Source organism: Schistocerca piceifrons, chromosome 3 (assembly GCF_021461385.2).
Source record: "Schistocerca piceifrons isolate TAMUIC-IGC-003096 chromosome 3, iqSchPice1.1, whole genome shotgun sequence".
In the NCBI taxonomy this organism is placed as follows: domain Eukaryota; kingdom Metazoa; phylum Arthropoda; class Insecta; order Orthoptera; family Acrididae; genus Schistocerca; species Schistocerca piceifrons.
Genome location: NC_060140.1, coordinates 659,804,237 through 659,826,049, shown reverse-complemented (window position 1 = coordinate 659,826,049; position 21,813 = coordinate 659,804,237). Strand labels below are relative to the sequence as shown.

The window sequence follows — 21,813 nt, the reverse complement described above, 5'->3', positions numbered from 1 at the left end:
ACTTACTCCAGTCCTGTAACCCGGAAGGTGTACACGATCAAAGGCAGAGCCACGTGTGAAAGCACCCACGTGATTTACCAACTGACCTGCCTACACTGTGACGCATTCTATGTGGGAATGACCAGCAACAAACTGTCCATTCGCATGAATGGACACAGGCAGACAGTGTTTGTTGGTAATGAGGATCACCCTGTGGCTAAACATGCCTTGGTGCACGGCCAGCACATCTTGGCACAGTGTTACACCGTCCGGGTTATCTGGATACTTCCCACTAACACCAACCTATCTGAACTCCGGAGATGGGAACTTGCTCTTCAATATATCCTCTCTTCCCGTTATCCACCAGGCTCAATCTCCGCTAATTTCAATTTGCCGCCGCTCATACCTCACCTGTCTTTCAACAACATCTTTGCTTCTGTACTTCCGCCTCGACTGACATCTCTACCCAAACTCTTTGCCTTTACAAATGTCTGCTTGTGTCTGTGTATGTGCGGATGGATATGTGTGTGTGTGCGCGAGTGTATACCTGTCCTTTTTTCCCCCTAAGGTAAGTCTTTCCGCTCCCGGGATTGGAATGACTCCTTACCCTCTCCCTTAAAACCCACATCCTTTCGTCTTTCCCTCTCCTTCCCTCTTTCCTGAAGAGGCAACAGTTTGTTGCGAAAGCTTGAATTTCGTGTGTATGTTTGTGTGTCTATTGACCTGCCAGCACTTTCGTTCGGTAAGTCACATCATCTGTTTTTAGATATATTTTTTCCACATGGAATGTTTCCCTCTATCCATACAAAATTCAAACGCGGCAACCCCTCAGCGCCACTACCATTGCTGCACGAGAGACATTCGCTAACGATATAGTGCACAGGATTGATGACGGCGATATGCATGTGGGCAGCATTTGGTTTACTGACGAAGCTTATTTTTACCTGGACGGCATCGTCAGTAAACAGAACTGGCGCATATGGGGAACTGAAAAGCCCCATGTTGCAGTCCCATCGTCCCTGCATCCTCAAAAAGTACTGGTCTGGGCCGCCATTTCTTCCAAAGGAATTATTGGCCCATTTTTCAGATCCGAAACGATTACTGCATCACGCTATCTGGACATTCTTCGTGAATTTGTGGCGGCACAAACTGCCTTAGACGACACTGCGAACACCTCGTGGTTTATGCAAGATGGTGCCCGGCCACATCGCACGGCTGACGTCTTTAATTTCCTGAATGAATATTTCGATGATCGTGTGATTGCTTTGGGCTATCCGAAACATACAGGAGGCGGCGTGGATTGGCCTCCCTATTCGCCAGACATGAGCCCCTATGACTTCTTTCTGTGGGAACACTTGAAAGACCAGGTGTACCGCCAGAATCCAGAAACAATTGAACAGCTGAAGCAGTACATCTCATCTGCATGTGAAGCCATTCCGCCAGACACGTTGTCAAAGGTTTCGGGTAATTTCATTCAGAGACTATGCCATATTATTGCTACGCATGGTGGATATGTGGAAAATATTGTACTATAGAGTTTCCCAGACCGCAGCGCCATCTGTTGTTGAAAATTGTAACTACTGTAATTTCTAAAGTTTGTCTGCCTGAAAATGTACTGTTGTCCCAAGCATATTGCAACAAACGGTGTATTTCTATCGCTGCTCGTTTAGTTTTTATTGCCGTTTCAAATATACCGGTCATTTTTGAAACACCCTGTGTGTATATATATATATATATATATATATATATATATATATATATATATCTAAAAAGAAAGATGATGAAACTTACCAAACAAAAGCGCTGGCAGGTCGATAGACACACTAACAAACACAAACATACACACAAAATTCTAGCTTTCGCAACCAATGGTTGCCTCGACAGGAAAGAGGGAAGGAGAAGGAAAGACAAAAGGATATGGGTTTTAAGGGAGAGGGTAAGGAGTCATTCCAATCCCGGGAGCGGAAAGACTTACCTTAGGGGGAAAAAAGGACAGGTATACACTCGCGCACACACACACATATCCATCCACACATACACAGACACAAGCTCTCCCTTAAAACCCATATCCTTTTGTCTTTCCTTCTCCTTCCCTCTTTCCTGACGAGGCAACCATTGGTTGTGAAAGCTAGAATTTTGTGTGTATGTTTGTGTTTGTTTGTGTGTCTATCGACCTGCCAGCGCTTTTGTTTGGTAAGTTTCATCATCTTTCTTTTTAGATATATTTTTCCCACGTGGAATGTTTCCCTCTATATATATATATATATATATATATATATATATATATATATATATATATATATATATATAAAAACAAAGATGAGGTGACTTACCGAACAAAAGCGCTGGCAGGTCGATAGACACACAAACAAACACAAACATACACACAAAATTCAAGCTTTCGCAACAAACTGTTGCCTCATCAGGAAAGAGGGAAGGAGAGGGGAAGACGAAAGGAAGTGGGTTTTAAGGGAGAGGGTAAGGAGTCATTCCAATCCCGGGAGCGGAAAGACTTACCTTAGGGGGAAAAAAGGACAGGTATACACTCGCACACACGCACATATCCATCCACACATACAGACACAAGCAGACATATTTTGTCTTTAAATATGTCTGCTTGTGTTTGTATGTGTGGATGGATATGTGCGTGTGTGCGAGTGTATACCTGTCCTTTTTTCCCCCCTAAGGTAAGTCTTTCCGCTCCCGGGATTGGAATGACTCCTTACCCTCTCCCTTAAAACCCACTTCCTTTCGTCTTCCCCTCTCCTTCCCTCTTTCCTGATGAGGCAACAGTTTGTTGCGAAAGCTTGAATTTTGTGTGTATGTTTGTGTTTGTTTGTGTGTCTATCGACCTGCCAGCGCTTTTGTTCGGTAAGTCACCTCATCTTTGTTTTTATATATAATTTTTCCCACGTGGAATGTTTCCTTCCATTATATATAGACACACACACACACACACAAGCGCGCGCGCGCGCCCACACACACACACACACACACACACACACACAACTTGCAGTCTCAGAGACCTGAAACTACACTGTGAGCAGCAGCACCAGTGCATGATGGGAGTGGCGACTGGGTGGGGGTAAGGAGGAGGCTGGGGTGTGGAGGGGAGTGATAGTATGGTGGGAGTGGCGGACAGTGAAGTGTTGCAGTTTAGATGGATGGCAGGAGAGAAGGTGCAGAGGGGGGAAGGGGTAAGTAGCGGAAAGGAGAGAAATAAAAAGAAATTAAAAGACTGGGTGTGGCTGAGGACAGTGACTAACGGAGGTTGAGGCCAGGAGGGTTACGGGAACGTAGGATATATTGCAGGGAAAGTTCCCACCTGCGCAATTCAGAAAAGCTGGTGTTGGTGGGAAAGATCCATATGGTACAGGCTGTGAAGCAGTCATTGAGATGAGGGGTATCATGTTTGGCAGCGTGTTCAGACAGGGTGATCCACTTGGTTTTTGGCCACAGTTTGTCGGTGCCCGTTCATGCAGACAGACAGCTTGTTGGTTGTCATGCCTACATCGAATGCAGCACAGTGGTTGCAGCTTAGCTTGTAAATCAGATGACTGGTTTCACAGGTAGACCTGCCTTTGATGGGATAGGTGATATTAGTAACCGGACTGGAGTAGGTGGTGGTAGGAGGATGTATGGGACAAGTCTTGCACCTAGGTCTATTACAGGGGTATGAGCCATGAGGTAAGGGATTGGGAGCAGGGGTTGTGTAAGGATGGACAAGTATATTTTGTAGGTTTGGTGGATGGCGGAATACCACGGTAGGAGGGGTGGGAAGGATAGTGGGTAGGACATTTCTCATTTCAGGGCATGGCGAGAGGTAATCGAAACCATGGCAGAGAATGTCATTCAGTTGCTCCAGTCCCGGATGGTACTGAGTTATGAGGGGAATACTCCTCTGTGGCCGAACTGTGGGACTTTGGGAGGTGGTGGGAGACTGGAAAGATAAGGCACGAGAGATTTGTTTTTATACAAGGATGGGGGGATAATTACAGTCAGTGAAGGCTTCAGTGAGACCCTTGGTACATTTAGAGAAGGACTGCTCATCACTGCAGATGCGACGACCACGGGTGGCTAGGATATACGGAAGGGACTTCTTGGTATGGAATGGGTGGCAGCTGTCGAAGTGGAGGTATTACTGGTGGTTAGTACGTTTGATATGGATGGAGGTACTGATGTAGCCATCCCTGAGGTGGAGGTCAATATCTAGGAAGGTGGCTTGTTGGGTTGAGTACAACCAGGTGAAGCAAATGGGGGAGAAGTTGTTGAGATTCTGGGGGAATGTGAATAAAGTGTCCTCACCTTCAATCCAGATAGCAAAGATGTCATCAGTGAATCTGAACCAGGTGAGGGGTTTAGGATTCTGGGTTTTCAGGAAGGATTCCTCTAGATGGCCCATGAATAGGTTAGCATAGGATGCTGCCATGCAGGTGCCCATAGCTGTACTGAGGATTTGTTTGTAGGTAATGCCTTCAAAGGAGAAGTAATTACGGGTGAGGATGTAGTTGGTCACGGAGACTAGGAAGGAGGTTGTTGGTTTGGAATCCATAGGGCGTCTGGAAAGGTAGTGTTCGATAGCAGTAAGGCCGTGGGCATTAGGAATGTTAGTGTACAGGGAGGTGGCATCAATAGTGACGAGCAGGGCACCGTGTGGTAAAGGGAAAGGAACTGTGGAGAGTCAGTCGAGGAAATGGTTGGTATCTTTTATATAGGAAAACAGGTTCCGGGTAATAGGTTGAAGGTGTTGGTCTACGAGAGCAGAGATTCTCTCAGTGGGTGCACAGTAACTGGCCACAATGGGGAGTCCTGGGTGGTTGGGTTTATGGACTTTAGGAAGCATGTAGAAGGTGGGAGTGCGGGGAGTGGTAGGGGTAAGCAGAGAGATGGACTCTGGGGAGAGGTTCTGGGGTGGGCCCAAGTATTTGAGTAGTGACTGTAGATCCTGCTGGATTGCTGGAATGGGGTCAGTGTGGCAAGGTTTGTAGGTGGAAGTATCTGACAGCTGAGGGAGTCCTTCTGCCACGTAATCCTTGCGGTTCAAAACAACAGTGGTGGAACCTTTGTCTGCAGGTAGGATTATAAGACCGGGATCAGTTTTTAGATGATGGACTGCGGTTCTTTCTGCGGATGTAAGGTTAGTATGCATGTTGAGGGATTTGGGGAACGATAGTGAGGCAAGGTTCGAGGATAAGAAATTCTGGAAATTTAACAGGGGGTGGTTTGGAGGCAGTGGCGGTGGATCACAGTTGGATGAAGGAGTGAACTGAGTTAGGCAAGGTTCAATATTAGTCTTTGGTTGAGTGTGACTGGTCAGGTTGGTGGCGAAAAAGTGTTTCCACTGTAGGGACCAGGAGAAAGAGAGAAGGTCATTAACTAGTCCTGCATGGTTGAATTTGGGAGTGCGGCAAAAGGTGAGACCTTTGGAAAGGACTGATATTTCTGTGGGACTAAGGCTTCTGGAGGAAAGGTTCATGACTGTGTTGCGGGTCTGTTTAGGTTTTGGGTTCTGTGTGGTGGTGAGAGGAGTTTTGGAGGGTGAGGTAAGTGTAGTAGGTCTACGAGACAGGGTTTGTCAGCTATGAGGGGGCGTGGGGGAGGTTTGGAGGTAGTTGTAGAAGTGGTGGACAGTGGTACTCTGAGGCGGGAGTAGGAAGTGAGCAGGATGGAGAACTTTTTTAGGGGGCATTGTGCATGTTGCTCAAGTTCCTGCAGGGCAAGAGTTTCAATGTGTCTCATGGGTTCCAGGAATTTGGGATTACATAGCAGAATTTTGCAGATGGAGGATTGGGCTTGGTTGATATGGTTTTGCAGGACTATGTTGGTGAGGGCTCAGGATTGGCGGAATCTGAACAGGTGGAGGACATTGTGGAAGGAGGGGTGGCAACCAGAGATGGGTAATTTGATGGTAAGGCCATTAGGGGGGATTTCATGAGCCAAGCAACAAGGTAGGAACAGTATGTGCGACTGGGATCTGGCTAGGGATAAGGAACCTTTTCTGTACTGATGCAGATGGAAGGACTGTGTTGGTGAGGGCTAAGGATTAGCGGAATCTGAACAGGTGGAGGTCATTGTGGAAGGAGGGGTGGCAACCAGAGATGGGTAATTTGATGGTAAGGCCATTAGGGGGGATTTCATGAGCCAAGCAACAAGGCAGGAACAGTATGTGGGACTGGGATCTGGCTAGAGATAAGGAAACTTTTCTGTATTGATGCAGATGGAAGGAGCAAGGATCCATGGTGGTGCAAAAATGTGAAAAATTACATAAGAAAGTAGAATTACACCCGAAAAATTAAAACAGTTAATGTCATAGTGGTAGTGGCAATTTAAGAACAACTCAGCAATTTGAATTAATTTGGGATCTGGCTAGGGATAAGGAACCTTTTCTGTACTGATGCAGATGGAAGGACTGTGTTGGTGAGGGCTAAGGATTAGCGGAATCTGAACAGGTGGAGGTCATTGTGGAAGGAGGGGTGGCAACCAGAGATGGGTAATTTGATGGTAAGGCCATTAGGGGGGATTTCATGAGCCAAGCAACAAGGCAGGAACAGTATGTGAGACTGGGATCTGGCTAGAGATAAGGAAACTTTTCTGTATTGATGCAGATAGAAGGAGCAAGGATCCATGGTGGTGCAAAAATGTGAAAAATTACATAAGAAAGTAGAATTACACCCGAAAAATTAAAACAGTTAATGTCATAGTGGTAGTGGCAATTTAAGAACAACTCAGCAATTTGAATTAATAATTATGTACAAAACAACTGGTTCACATAAATAGCAGCAGTCTTGTTCACATTCTTATCCTGGGTACCCTATGAGAATTGCTTTGGTGTTTAGCTAGATATTTGCAATTCAATTTTTTTGTCATGAGTAGATGGACTCAGTCTAAAGAAATACTGCACATCAAGTTTCACGAAGTGCCTACTGTCAACAGAAAAAGTTGTTTCTCGTTAAAAACTAAATCTTTTTTAAAGTGGCATTTCATATGTCCAATTTATACCAAACTCCAAAACTATTCTAATGTAACATACTGCTTAAGAATATTTGTTAACAGGGAGAGCAAATCACGATGAATGACCAGAACTCCATCAGTGAAAGATAAGACATATTGTCTGACAACAGTAAACAGACAGCACAGCATGGCACACAGGATAAGACAAGGCAGGCATGTACAAGACTTTTAGCAGAAGAGCTTCAAAGTTATAGCTTTCATAGCCTGTGTTTGTACCGCTGTTCATCTTCCTTCATTCAATAGATAACAATAAAAAGACACCACGAGACCAGTATCACACTACACTAATATGGGACTCTCCTGCGGAATGAGCTCATAAATTTCTACTTTTTATTTAGTCTGTAACAAGAAATAAACCAATGTTTTCCACTGACACAGTGTTGTATGAAACAACTAGATTATTATTATTTATTTAGATTGATTCTATGTACAGTGTGCATATAAAAAAATTTCTGATATCTATCGAAACACCAGTTGCTTTTAAAAGAGAGAGAGAGAGAGAGAGAGAGAGAGAGAGAGAGAGAGAGAGAGTCAAATGTTCTTACAGGAGAGTAGTACTGGTACTTAAAAATCAAAGAAAAGCCCTACAGATATATGCTGAGAAACAAACACTTGTTGAGATACAGGCCATTTTACTTGTGTTCAGAATGATCAGCACTCAGTGGTATAGATTGCAGAACCCTTGAACACATTCTCAGTTTGAATATAATACATTTTTTGAGACCGAGAATCTTATGTCCACAAATCAGCATCATGCAAAGCTCAACCTGCCCTTTTATCATGTGATACACTGTGAACTATAGATGAAGGGCAACAGGCAGTTTCCATGTACTAGATTTCTGGAAAGCATTTGACACATCCCCACTGCAGGCTGTTAAAGAGGGTACAAGCATATGGAATAGATAGAGTCACAGATATGTCACTGGCTCAATGACTTCTGAAGTAGTAGAACCCAGAATGTTGTCCTCGGTGAGTGTTCACCAGAACAAGGGTATTGTCAGGAGTGCCCCCGGGCAGTGTGTCAAGACCACTATTATTCTCAACATACATTAATGATTTGGCTAACAGGGTGGGCAGCAATTTATAGTTGTTTGTTGATGATGTTGTGGTGTATGGTAAAGTGTTGAAGTTGAGTGACTGTAGAATGGTACAAGATGACTCGGACAAAATTTCTAGTAGGTGTGATGGATGCCAGCTAGCTCTAAATGTGTAAAAATATTAGTTAATGCGCAGGCGCGGCTCGTGGTTTCTATATTGGGGAAGGCTGCGGCATTTATCGATTGGAGCCAACATAGACCTCGGGTTACACTACAGATTAGTCTGACATAAACAACTAAAAATACAGGGGGAGGGGGGTGGCAGATCACTCTCTACCCATAATTTTACGTACTGTATCTTCTATAATCAGGTATTAAATATGATTAAAAGCTAACTTCGAATTAAAATCTTTGGTTAGTGTTTTTATACGTCATCATTACATATTCTGACACTGCAGCAAATCATATGAAAAGACGCGTTTTGGAGAGATCTTTAATGCGATGAATGTTAACTTTGCGGTTGCTTAATATTTTTGGTGTTTTCAGTACTAAACGTAAGGCGTTTATTGTGGTTAACCTCCAAAGCTCGAAGTTTACGAGTTCGCATGACGATACTGTAATGTTTTCGTGACGTCACAAGTCATGTGCTGTGATTGGGTGGCATGAGCAATCCGTGCAACTGCCATATTATTTCGCATGTTTGAGAAGCGAACAGTTCGTATTTATTGTGTATTATGAAAATATGCATTTATATGAAATAGCGCACTAAAGATCTCTCCAAAATACGTCATTTTTAGTACGGTTTGTTGTGCTAAAGTACACAAAATGTGACACTGTAGCGCAACACACTGTACCGGTACCAAAAGTGATTCGTTTCGGAAAATGTCATCACGTTTATGACTGGCTAAACATGACACTACACTTTTTTATCCACTTCACTTAATAGGCTAAGTAGGACTTAATATAAAGAATTACCTCTTATCAATTATGAATGCACTTTTGCTTACCTCAATTCATTTGTTTATAGACGAAGTCAGCTCGTCTCCCCTTCTGCGCAGCAAAGTGGTCTATGACCATTTCATTGAAATTTGGCCGATTCAATAATTCTTTTTCTAGGGAACACATTGCAAGCGCACAAAGTCTGTCCTCATTCATAGTGTTGCGCATGAATGTTTTCACTCGCTTTAACGTCGAGAAGCAGCGTTCTGCCTCGCCGGTCGTCATAGGGAATGTTACTATTATTTGCAGAAGTTTTACACTTTCAGGAAAAGCTTTAGCCAGATTGTTATCGTAAAGACAGTTCAACAAGGTCAAAGCACCTGACGCCTTCATAAAATCTTTTCGGCTGTACAACACGTTCAGCTCATGACGTAGATCAGAAGACTGTAAATTGAACAAATTAACAGCTATTTTAAACTCTTTTTCCGGAAAAATAGTTTGATGTTTTGCAAACAACGATGGATCAAACAGCTGTGCAATCGATAAGTGATCACTGAAACTGAATCGTTCTCTGATCTGAGTTGTGATGAGGTCGCAAAAGTTTCGTGCACACACTATTCTTGATTCTGTGAAACGTCCCCGTTTTGCAGTTGGTTCTACCTGTTCCCAGAGATCGTCAGTTTCAAGTGAGGCCCTAACTTGCTGGACAGAATCTGCAAAGTGCGAAACATATTCAACAGTTTTCACTGCATCAATATTCCTCTGCTGCAGTTGATTAAAGAGAATGTCACAGTGAGGCATGACTGTATTAAAAAAATTTAACCAGAAGAGGAAATCTTCGTCTTGCAGGAAACCCTTCAGTCCCGTGGCCTTGTTTATTGTCTTGTAATCACTGGCATCATCATCAATAATTCTTTCTAGGCACTCAACAATTTTCTTTTGGTATTTGTACACAGTGGTTACGCTCCGTGATTTAAAATTCCATCTGATGGACTGAGGACAGGTAGGAATACGCTTCTTCACTACTTCGTCAAGAATGGCTGTACGGCTAGAAGGCCGTGAAAAAAAGGTGGAAATTCCTTCCAAGTTGCTAAAGAAGATCCGCACTTGTTTATTGCCCGTCACACAACGTTCAACAATTAAATTTAACTGATGGGCGTAACAGTGAATAAAGTGAGCATTCCTGTACACTTCTCTAATTCTAGTTTGAACTCCACTTTTATGGCCACTCATAACAGGAGCACCGTCGTAACACTGAGCTATCAGTTTTTCAGGTGTTTCTTGTACATTCATTTTCTCTAGCTCGCAGAGAACAGCTGCAGTTACATCGTCTGCACTGTGACTTTTTGGGCGTACAAAGGAAATAAATCTTTCATTTATTTGTCCCAGTAGCTCATAGCGAATTATTAGGACCAATTGTGACAAATTTGCACAGTCAGTAGTTTCATCAACTTCTATTACGAGAAAGTTTGCCTTCGACAGTTCACTCTTGATGAGATTAAGGCACACCTCATAAATTGATTCCAGGAGTTCATTTTGAATTGTCTTCGATAGGCCTAAGAAAACACGGTTTTCTGATTTCTCAATGTGCTGCTTCAAGACGCAGTCCAGTTCTGCCATAAGACTGACTAATCCTCGAAAAATTCCTGGGTTTTTGGAATCTTCTGTTTCATAGTGGCCCCTTAAGGCAAGCTCGAATTTGCCGCAAAATTTAATACAGTCTATCAGTTTACCCAGAATATACCGATTTTTTGATACATTTTCATTATATATCTTTATATTACGGCGGTAAGCACTGTCTAATTGGCACATAATGTCCACTTTCCCTAGCATTGAAAACTCAATGAACCCATTTAAATGTTTTTCGCTGGAATTATGTTTTTTCACCTTTGCGTGAAAATTCTTTAAGTCAGCGATACGAGTTTCAGTCCAGGCACTATCAGTACTATTTGTAAGAAGACAGGTGAAACAGAAAAATGCGTTTTTCACTTCACAACCACACAACCACTCAGCTGCATCGTACATTGCTCTATTAAAACTGCGTTTGTATCCTTGCCTAGATTTACACTGTTTCTGTACTTGATTGATCGTTAGATCGGGTCTGGTTGCACCAAGTTCTTTCACTTTCATCCTGTGGCCGTGTTCCAAGCTTTTACCTATTAAATTGCACACTGAATTCATGTTGCGCTGGTTTCACACTCGCCGTAATTCGCAGATATTCACAAGGAAGTAAAACTCACTAAAATCTTGCAAAATACACTCCGAAATAGAAACTTGCTAATATCACACGGTGTCAACAAAAGCAGTCAGCATCAGCAAGCACGGAAAATAAAGTAACGGGACAAATTTCGCGCGCTTTGTCCTCTAATCACTTACGAAACTCTCGCTAGATGGCAGTACTGTTATGTTACTGTAGTCTAGTGCACTCTGGCGGGATATTTGCAAACTTACTCTAAATGTGGATACAATAGCCAATGGCAGAAACAAAACTACTATGTAAAACATTATCAAAACAAAAATACTAAACGTCGATTAATGACGCATCGAGGCGTAGTAGAGATGTGCAGAGACAGATATTGGATAGCGAAGTTTCGGCCACTCTACATTCCTTTATTACATAGATAGTGGAACGTGAAAAACGTGTGGTGGTTGGTATAACACCCTTAGGCTGCAAGCTCTGAGCCTTCGGATCGCCCATAACGAGCAATGCTATGTAGAAGCCACGCCCCTAAACCGCTAATACACGCAGCTTACGGACTTTCCAAGGCGCAGCCTAAACACTACTAACCGTTCGGAAAACATTCATCGATACAAACAGTTCCAAAAACGTTGAACGTCGTTATTTTAATCGGAATGGGAAATATACGAAATTCGTCCTGATAATTTAAATTATGTAATACGTTCTTGCGAAATTTACTTTAACATATATTTTGGGGCGGCTCCGCCTCAGAGCCTTTAATTACGAGCCGCGCCTGTTAATGCGGATGAGTAGGATAAACAAACTGATAATGTTCGAATACAGCATTAGCAGTGTCCTGCTTGACACAGTCACATCATTTAAATATCTGGGTGTAATGTTGCAAAGTGATATGAAATGGAATGAGCATGTGGGGATTGTGGTAGGGAAGGCAAATACTATATTTTGGTTTATTGGTGAAAGTACTAGAAAAGTGTGGTTTATCTGTAAAGGAGACCACATATAGGATGCTAGTGTGACCTATTCTTGAGTGCTGCTCCAGTGTCTGGGATATGCACCAGAGCAGATTGAAGGAAGACATCAAATTAATTCAGAGAAGGGTTGCTAGATTTGTTACTAGTAAGCTCAAACAACACATAAGTGTTATGGACATGCTTCAGAAATTCAAATGCGAGTCCCTAGAGGAGAAGTGATATTATTTTCAAGGAATACTACTAAGAAAATTTTGAGAACCAACATTTGAAGCTGACTGCAGAACAGTTCTACTGCCTCCAACATACATTGCACATAAGGACCATGAAGATAACATACGAGAAATCAGGGCTCATATGCAGGTGTATAGACAATCTTTTGCCCTAGCTCTATTTGTGAGTGGAACAGGACAGGAAATGACTGGTAGTGGTACAGGATACTCTCCGCCACATGACGTATATTGGATTGTAGAGTATCTACATAGAAGTAGATGTCGATAGAGGCTGACTTCTTGTTGACATTCATACCTCACATCTTATTGGTTGTGTTTGGCCACACATAGTCCTCTGTATCTGATACTGTTGTCAGATAAGGCACTTTCAACTGTTTCCTTCATAAGCCACTCTATACATATCATTTTGAGGTAGTGCAGACATCAGAAGATAAATGATTCCAATGAGTGTAAACAACAAACATCAACACCCATTGACAACATGCAGGATGTGTAAAAATGAAAGGTAACTACACTGAGCACCTCTTGTTGTGTTAACAGACACATGACTATTAAGGACAGAATGTCCCATATCTCAACAAGCATTTATTTCCAGATGAACATTTATATGATTTTTTTCTAGTTTTGACCCGTATTATCTCCAGGGAAATATGTGACTCCGTTTACCCTTCTAGGGAAATTAAAATGCTATGCTGTTAGATGCACCCCTCTCCCATGCATAGATTTAACCTCATCACCAGTGAATATACATTAACAAATGTAAGTTTACTTTTACAGACTAAATCCGGAATGGGAAAAACATTAAATATATCGTCCTTCAAGGTTTGGTGCTTGGCCCATTCCTGTTCTTGATCCACATAAATGACTTACCAATAGATAAGAATCTTCAAGAATGGATGATACAAGTATACTGATAATGAGCCAAAAGCATCCATACCACACATAGCCAGAAGAGCAGCAGAACCAGTTCATAAATGGTTTACAGCAAATAATTCAACTCTTGATCTTACAAAATCTCATATTATGCCAGTCCAAACAAATAAAAATGACTATTAGGTATCATGAGTAGATATAAATGGGCCACGTTGGATATAACTTATTGTGTGAAATTCCTAGGCATCCAGATGATTAATAAACTGAGCTGGCACCAGCTTGGGGTTTACACTAACTAAAACATGCAGTTATGCCTATTTTGCAATTAGATAGCTCTCTCATTGTGGGATTGCTGACATAATTTGCATTCAATATTGTCCCACATTATACTCCTCTGGGGTGGTGAAACTACGTCAAACATATATGAATTGCCAGTGCTGTGTCTAAGAATATTATGAAAATTTGATAACTGAACACCTTGCAGAAGTTTCAACAGGAATGCTGTGATTCTTACACTCATGTGCCAATACATTTGATCCATTATGTTGTTTACGGTTAATAAGAAGAGTTGATTCAGCATGAGCTGTACAATTCACAACCACAATACTAGAAATAGAAATAACTTCCTTACAGCCTACATATGCCTCCCATCTATGGTTCTGAATGGAGTTTTATATTCTGATAAGAAAAAGTCTAACAGGTAGCCAACAGACATCAGGCAAACGAGAGAGAGAGAGAGAGAGAGAGAGAGAGAGAGAGAGAGAGAGGGGGGGGGGGGGGGGGGCGGGGGGGAACCCCCTCTTTCCATAATTTCACAGAATAGTTCACAAAAACAGAGCAACATATGAGCTGTTTTTTCTCCTAATACAAATTTATACATATAAAATAATCTAGATGTAATTTCAATGACTATCAATGTAAATACATTAGCACTTGTCATAACTGTTTGTTTGTATACTTAACAGGAGTAATCTACAGTGGCTGCTTCTGATATTTAATATATAACTTCACTCTTTCCACACGTCTAAGGCTGTCCTTCATGATGAAACTTTTGAAACACAATGTGTGAGTGAATGAAAAGAAAAGGCTATCAGATGGAGAGATAAAAACAAGTTGCCTGATATCTACAGCTTCGTTTTGTTCCCTTTGTCTTGGATTTCCTCTGTTCTCAATACTTTTTCATATGGTTGTTATGCTGTTGCTTCTGTTCTTCCGTCTGTGTTCTTACAGTCTTCATACTTCTTGTTTCAACTTTAAACCCTTCGAAACACTGTATTCTGTTTCAAAACAATGTCCCATTCTAACATGAAGTCTTCCAAGATGTTGGTCCTCTCAACATCTTTCCAAGCTTCCTCAATTTATGTCACGGTGATCATCTTATTCTGAAGGTAATCGAATATGTGATTGGAAAGTATATTTTTGTCTATCTGTATAATAGTCCAACATATAACAGCCTAATTTTCCTCATTGTCTCCTAATTCTCTTAGCATTCTGACAGATTTCTTTGTTGTTCTGAACTTTTCTGCCATCCTCAGCCTCGACTGCACCCATAATTTCCTTTTCAGAATAGCCAACTTCTCTAGCTCGGAGTTCATCGAGATGCTTTGATTGGAATTAAGCATTCTGCTCTGACCATAGTATTTTAGTGTCTTAGTTTGGCATCCCACTTTTTGTTGTAAAAGTTTTTATCTACATATTTTATTTACTATTCTTCCAATTCATTCCAGCATCCTCTGCTAACTGACACTCTCAGTTTATAAGTGTCTTTAATAGTGCTTATATGTGATAGATAAATACATCTTATACTGGTCAACTTCCTTGTGACCAGAGACAATTCATTAACATCTCAGGATCAGGAAATTCCCACTATCAGATTTCCAGCCTGCTCTACAACTGTACAATAGCTTGCCTTGTTTGACATGTGATTCGCAGTAAGCTATGTCTAACTGTTCAGTATAAACAGCTCCCCAATTTACCTTCTCACGAAGGGGGAGGACGATGATTATGATGATGAGGAGGAGAAGAAGACAGAAGTGTGTCTCATGACTGTGTACTCACTCTGATCTATAACATATTACATACAAGTACATTCAACACATGAAAGCCACAGATGAATTTGAACATTATTTTAGCTACAAAATGAACATTGACAAGAGGCAGCAGGAAAACTGTACGATCTAATTGGACTATAGCTGGAGGTAGGAAGCGGATGAGCAGGCCAGGACTGGGAGCACACCAGTCCACAACTGTGTTCATGCCATCGTCACCTCCCTCAAATGCATGGCAGTGAGAACATCACATTCATTTCACTGAGGTGGTAGTTTTAAATGACAGTTCATCAATAATGAGGCACCATGACTTTCACACCCAATTCGTACTCAGCATGCATAATCTCAACACTGATCTCACAATAACCCTGCAAAACCTGAAGTGACTGAGAGCCGTGCTATTATTTAAGTCTGATATGTGTAGTGTCCATCTTTCTATGAAGAGGACAGTCTTACTGAAGAGCTGACCACTGGTCAGTGTTGTTCAATGGATGGAAATTTTCCCTTGCTTGGATTTGTTGAAAGAAGTCACTGTTATGTAACACCAAGAGATGCTGACATGAGTTTTGACAAACTGATCGTCATCGTCATCATCATCGTCATCGTCATCATCATCGAGAAACAATTTATTTGTAACTGCTCATAATTTAGTAATTGCCACATATAAAAATCTGGAGAGCCCTTATCATCAATTACTAAATTATGTGTGGTTACAAATAAATTGTTTCTTGGTGATGACCAGTTCAATCAAGACTGTTAGAAATTTAAGCTTAAGTCAAGAAAATACATAAGCAAATGAAAAATAGCATACTGATTTCCTAGCTTATAGAGCTTTTCAAGCAATTCATTTGTCAAGCAAAATAAGAAGTTTGGAGACAGGAGAAAAGGAACAAGAATAGATGAAATATGTATGAAAGCTATCATTCAAAACAGATGCAGGCTGCATAAAGAGTCCAAAGCAACAGTGTACAGTAACAGGGAGTGAAATCACACAGTAACAATATCTGCTGACACATGTCAAAGAGTAAACTTCTAATTCAAAATAGATTCATGAATCCATATGGAAATATTAGCCACAGAAAAAGTTGTAAATAGTGGGAAAGGAAGGCACATAAAAAGAAGTTTATGATAATAATAATAATAATAATAATAATAATAATAAAAGAAGAAGAAGAAGAAGAAGAAAATGTTACAATGGGAAACATGTGCTAGCAAAGACAACAAAGACAAAGAGGGACAGAGATAGTTGTGCAAGAAAACTTGGTGGTGGTGGTGGTGGTGGTGGTGGTGGTGGTGGTGGGGGGGGGGGGGGGGAGGAGTGGCAAGCACAGTCAAACAACTGCAAGCCAGGATCAAGGTCAGTGCATGAGCACAGGGAAATGAGTGCTAAGGAGGTATTTCACACATCTGTAATTCAGAATAAATAATGCTGGTAAAACAGGTAGTACAAATTGAGTAAGTAGTTAAAGAAGTAGACATATCCTTGCTTTTTGTGCCATAGGATCCTCAGTGAATGGATACTGGATGCTACTGATACAGACAATTTATTTGTAACCACTCACAACTTCATAGTGGCATGCCACACAAAAGTCTAGACAATATGGGGTGATTCAAAAAGAATACCACACGCCCCAAAAGGCAGAGCTAAGCACTATCTGTCGGCGAATTAAGGGAGCTATAAAGTTTCATTTAGTTGTACATTTGTTCGCCATTTCAGCCAATAAAGTTTATGGTCCCTTTTTCTTCGAAGGTGCTACTGTAACTGGACTACAGTATCTGGAGATGTTAGAGAATTGGCTGTTCCCTCAGCTCGAACAAGAAGCACAACAATTCATATTTCAGCAGGATGGAGCGCCACCACATTGGCACTTATCTGTCCGTAACTACCTGAACGTCAACTACCCGAGGTGATGGATCGGCCGCCAGGCAGCCCGTGACAGAGCACGTCATCACTGGCCTCCAAGAAGCCCTGATCTTACCCCCTGCGATTTTTTCTTATGGGGGTATGTTAAGGATATGGTGTTTCGGCCACCTCTCCCAGCCACCATTGATGATCTGAAATGAGAAATAACAGCAGCTATCCAAACTGTTACGCCTGATATGCTACAGAGAGTGTGGAACGAGTTGGAGTATCGGGTTGATATTGCTCGTGTGTCTGGAGGGGGCCATATTGAACATCTCTGAACTTGTTTTTGAGTGAAAAAAAACCTTTTTAAATACTCTTTGTAATGATGTATAACAGAAGGTTATATTATGTTTCTTTCATTAAATACACATTTTTTAAAGTTGTGGTATTCTTTTTGAATCACCCTGTATTTACAGGTTAATGTCTGACTTTTCAATCATACCAGAGAAAAAACCAAAAGTGGCTGAAGAATAATAAAAGCCCAAACACTGATCTACAGTTCAACTTACTTTTAGGTGTCCAGAAGCCAACAATCTCATAACTATGTGGTACATGATTGTCTTTACTTGTTTCTTTCTGGTTATCAAAGACTATGAACTAGTTTAAAATACAGTCATCCAGCATAATTTCTCTGATATAACACATTCAATCTCAGATGTAACTCATAATTTTTTTCTGGCTTCATATCCTACATACCTTCTTACTAACAAATGGACTCAGAACAAATATTTTGTTCTTCACTATTACTTCCACAATCACACCTTCTCTATAATTTCTGTTGACAAAATCAAAATTTGTAACAAAAGATTTTTTTTATAATTTCATTTGCACCTCTATATTATCTTGTACTGCACTTTTGTCATCATCATCATCATCATCATCATCATCATCATTGTCATTGTCATCATCATCTTCATCAATTTTGCACGCATTATGATGAACAGCCAACATCTGCTTCTCAATGTTTTGTGATGTATACCTACCCAATTACAACAGCACACACACAAGGCAGAACACCAGCATGGCTACATTAACCCAACCAACTATACTGTAGTGGCACTGTACAATGTCACTGGCACAGCTTAATGCTGACAGTAGTTTCGGTCATATGGAATCTCCTCACCTCACTCTTGTTTCAGTTCTGAATTTCCCATTATTGTAGTTGAATTACACTGTCCCTTGAATTTGCACATGAGATAATAAAGTCTCTGATCACTCTATTCATGGGGTGCTATCTTGAAAGAAACCATAGAGTTAGGCAAAGTAGGACAAGAGAACAAGACTTAACATCCTCAAAGATTTGGTTCAAACACTTTTAGGAAAAGCATGTGTGTTTTTATTTATTAGCTTTGAGAAAAGCCAATAGAAGTACTAAAAAGTAAACCACATTCTTAAAATTCTGAAACCTATTTATAAGGTTAGGAGATAATTACTATAATGTGTCAACAGAAGTGGAAATAAAAATGAGTGTTTTTTCAGAATGTCTTTGACCATGACATGCATCTTCAAGATGAATTTTTACTCTTAGTTACCAGGAATCATGATGACCATCAGATAATTTCCTTGAGGTATACACCTTTTCTGTCTTGCTCAGGTATAATACAATATATTTAAGGAGTACATAATAAAAATAAGCTTTTCACATCACTTTACTTACACAACTGCAGCTTCAGGATAATTTTCTGGAATTACTATTCTTGTTTTTAAGAAGTACTTCCCCTCACACAATTTTAAATGGATAGATGAGGTCTTTTGCTTCAGCTTTAATTCATCTGCTGCAGACAAGCTTTTCTTTATGGAAGATACCTCATCATAACAGCAAGAAAGTGGGTTCTCATCAAGGAAAGTTTTTACTAATTTCAGTACTGGTAAGACCTGCAAATATCGCAAGAACCATTTAATCTCCAACATATGCATACTGAATATTTAAAAAGTTGGCAGCACATTAATTTAAAGTACACCTGAATCTCTTGCTTTTCGAAATTCTGAGTGGTTCCTTTTTCAGAAAAGGTTGAAGAAGCGAGATGCCATACAGTACAGTGCACCATTACAAACCATTTTTTTCTGTTTCCTATCTTTCCTCTCTGCTTATTATATGAAACTTGTACTTAGGTACTGTCCTTGTTTCAAGTATCAATTAATTTTGGCATTAGTCAGAACAGTATCTTTAAGTGAAGCAGGAATTTGTGAAGTAATCAAATATCACCTTTGGACAGGTTGAACAGAGTACAAAACTGAAGATAGGATATTAAAATAAATTTGAATCTGGGAAATAGATCATAAGGAAGTACAAACAAAAAAATACATTATAAAGAGGTGCCTTTTTTTTCTTTGTATGAAAGAGAGCCTATCAACAGACAAGCTTTCTTCTCCATTCTTTGCATTTGCTTCCACCACACTTTTTCCCAATTGCAGTGTACTCATTATCATGACATGATGTGTACCTGAGAAGATTATCACTTGTATAACAAATATATTGAGTTCAACAAAGGGGAAAAAGTTATATACACCAAAATGCCAACATATAAGAACAATATGTCCACAGAAATCATGCAGTCCGTGAAATATTAGCCCTATCTTCAAAACTAAAGAACCTGTCACGTCTGCCTAAATTAGTCTACATGTCACCAGTGGCACTATTAAAACATCAGTTGGACGCAAAATAGGCAAGTTTGAGATTTCATATTTGGAAGAATGAGTTTTAATGTTGCCCGATAGCTCAGTGCTCTGTGAATTGCCACAAGTACTGTTAGACACCTCTCTTTCCTGTGACTTTCAGTGACTTTTTCATGAAATAAACACTAGTGATTTCAACCTTCTCCTCGTACAAAGAAAACTGTCACCATTTCTCCTCTTCAATGACCAAAAATCCATCATCTTCACGCACCCTCTTAATGAATTGCATTTTTGTAGGGACATTACAGTAATACAACCAGGCTCATATCATTGTCTTTAGTGATCAATGGAAGACAGTATCTGAACTGTGAGAAGGGAAAGGGTGTGGGCAGGGGAGAGGGGGTTTTCCTAGCCTAAATGTGACAGTTCGCCTCCTTTATTTCTTCGTTTGTTGTCCTCGGTGTCAACTTACTGTGTTGCTACACTGGCTGAAAAATGGTGTGTGGAAGTACAACACTGATTACTTTAAATGATGCAGCCAGTACGTGCAAATTTGCATTTCACAGTACTTTACTTTCACTGTTCACAACCCTCCAATTAACACACAGTTATATAGCCCTTGCACTATTGTTTAACTTTTGATAAGCCTCATTAATTGGTTGCAGGCGAACATCCACATACTGCTACAATAATTTACTGTTGAACATCTACGAGCAGTTAAAAAACATAACCACATAATTCACAGTTCTTTCAGAATAATCGTGTACATATGGAACAGACACTGTCATTGTTTTAACACATGGCCTAATTGTGGTACACTTATTTCACAGTTACGTTGATGCATTGTTGTTGCTCTAACAAGCACGTTTCTCGTCTGAAACTCGGCATTGGACTGACTGTCTCGGAACCAAAAATTGGGCCCTTATATAGCCTCACAATAATAGGTACTGAAACTACACATTGTTCAAAGTTAAATTTACAGGAATTAGAATTAAAACTTAACTAATTAAATTAACTGAATACATTGAAAAATTTGTTCTTTTTAATAGCTGCTTCTACTACAGGAGTTAAGCCGAATTATTTGTTTAAATAAAGACTGCTATTGTTTCGTCTTCCAAACATTTCTAATTATTATAGAATTTATATTTGTTTATACATCCACAATAGAATTTAATTTATGAAACAATTATAGATTTCACCCTATAACAAAATACACAAACTAGGCATAGTCAAAATAAATTAGAAAATCAATTACATACATAAAACTATACACAAAATTAGATCTGGTGTTATATTCTTTAAGACTAAGGGCCAACCTTTGTCTTTTATGAAAATGCAGATTATACTCACGTATGTTAATGGTAATTAGTCAGAAGTTAAAAAATTAATTAGGAGGCAGATGGCAAAACAAGAGGGAAAGTAAAATTATCCTGGCTTGCTTCGTCGCATAACCCCTCAGTAGTTTTCTGAACAAACTGAATAATGATCTTAGGCTTTCCTGGCATGTTACATACACAAGAGGTTTCTAGGTGTTTGCTGGAATAGCAGAAAAGCTACATAAAAAGACTTTTCAAAGATAATTCACTCTTAGAGAAATACTAGTGTTTAAAATCCCAACAACAGTGTTGACATCAGAGAAGGGACAGTACCTTAGTTTAATGATGATCCACAAGGAAATCTACTTTGTTTCTGTTCAGAGAATCATCTTGGTATTCATTTGAATATGGATTTGCCACATACTTGGGCATACACCAGCCTCTGGCACAACACCTGTAACCAATGGTAGTCTTGCTCTAGGTGCTCCCTCACCAGAGATGGTACATGCGCCCGAGCAATGCAAATACAATGTGTGTTGCGCAACATACACCCCCCCAGCATATACAAGCAATCCTCTTGACATGCCAACCTATCACACCCACCATAAAACGTACCAACCTCATCCATAAGCAGTGCATGAATCAACGACAACGGCACATCTGCGTGTCACGTGAGCGCCAAGAACT

At 40.4% G+C, this 21,813-nt stretch overlaps 1 protein-coding gene across 2 annotated transcripts in view; it reads right to left on the bottom strand.

The window, feature by feature from the left end:
• LOC124787968 overlaps positions 1-21,813 on the bottom strand; it is a 110,087-nt gene that overhangs the window by 27,337 nt on the left and 60,937 nt on the right. For both annotated transcript variants that reach the window (XM_047254973.1, XM_047254974.1), the window contains exon 4: positions 18,852-19,069. In XM_047254973.1, coding sequence (XP_047110929.1) covers positions 18,852-19,069 — 218 coding nt within the window. The remainder of the gene's footprint in view (positions 1-18,851; positions 19,070-21,813) is intronic.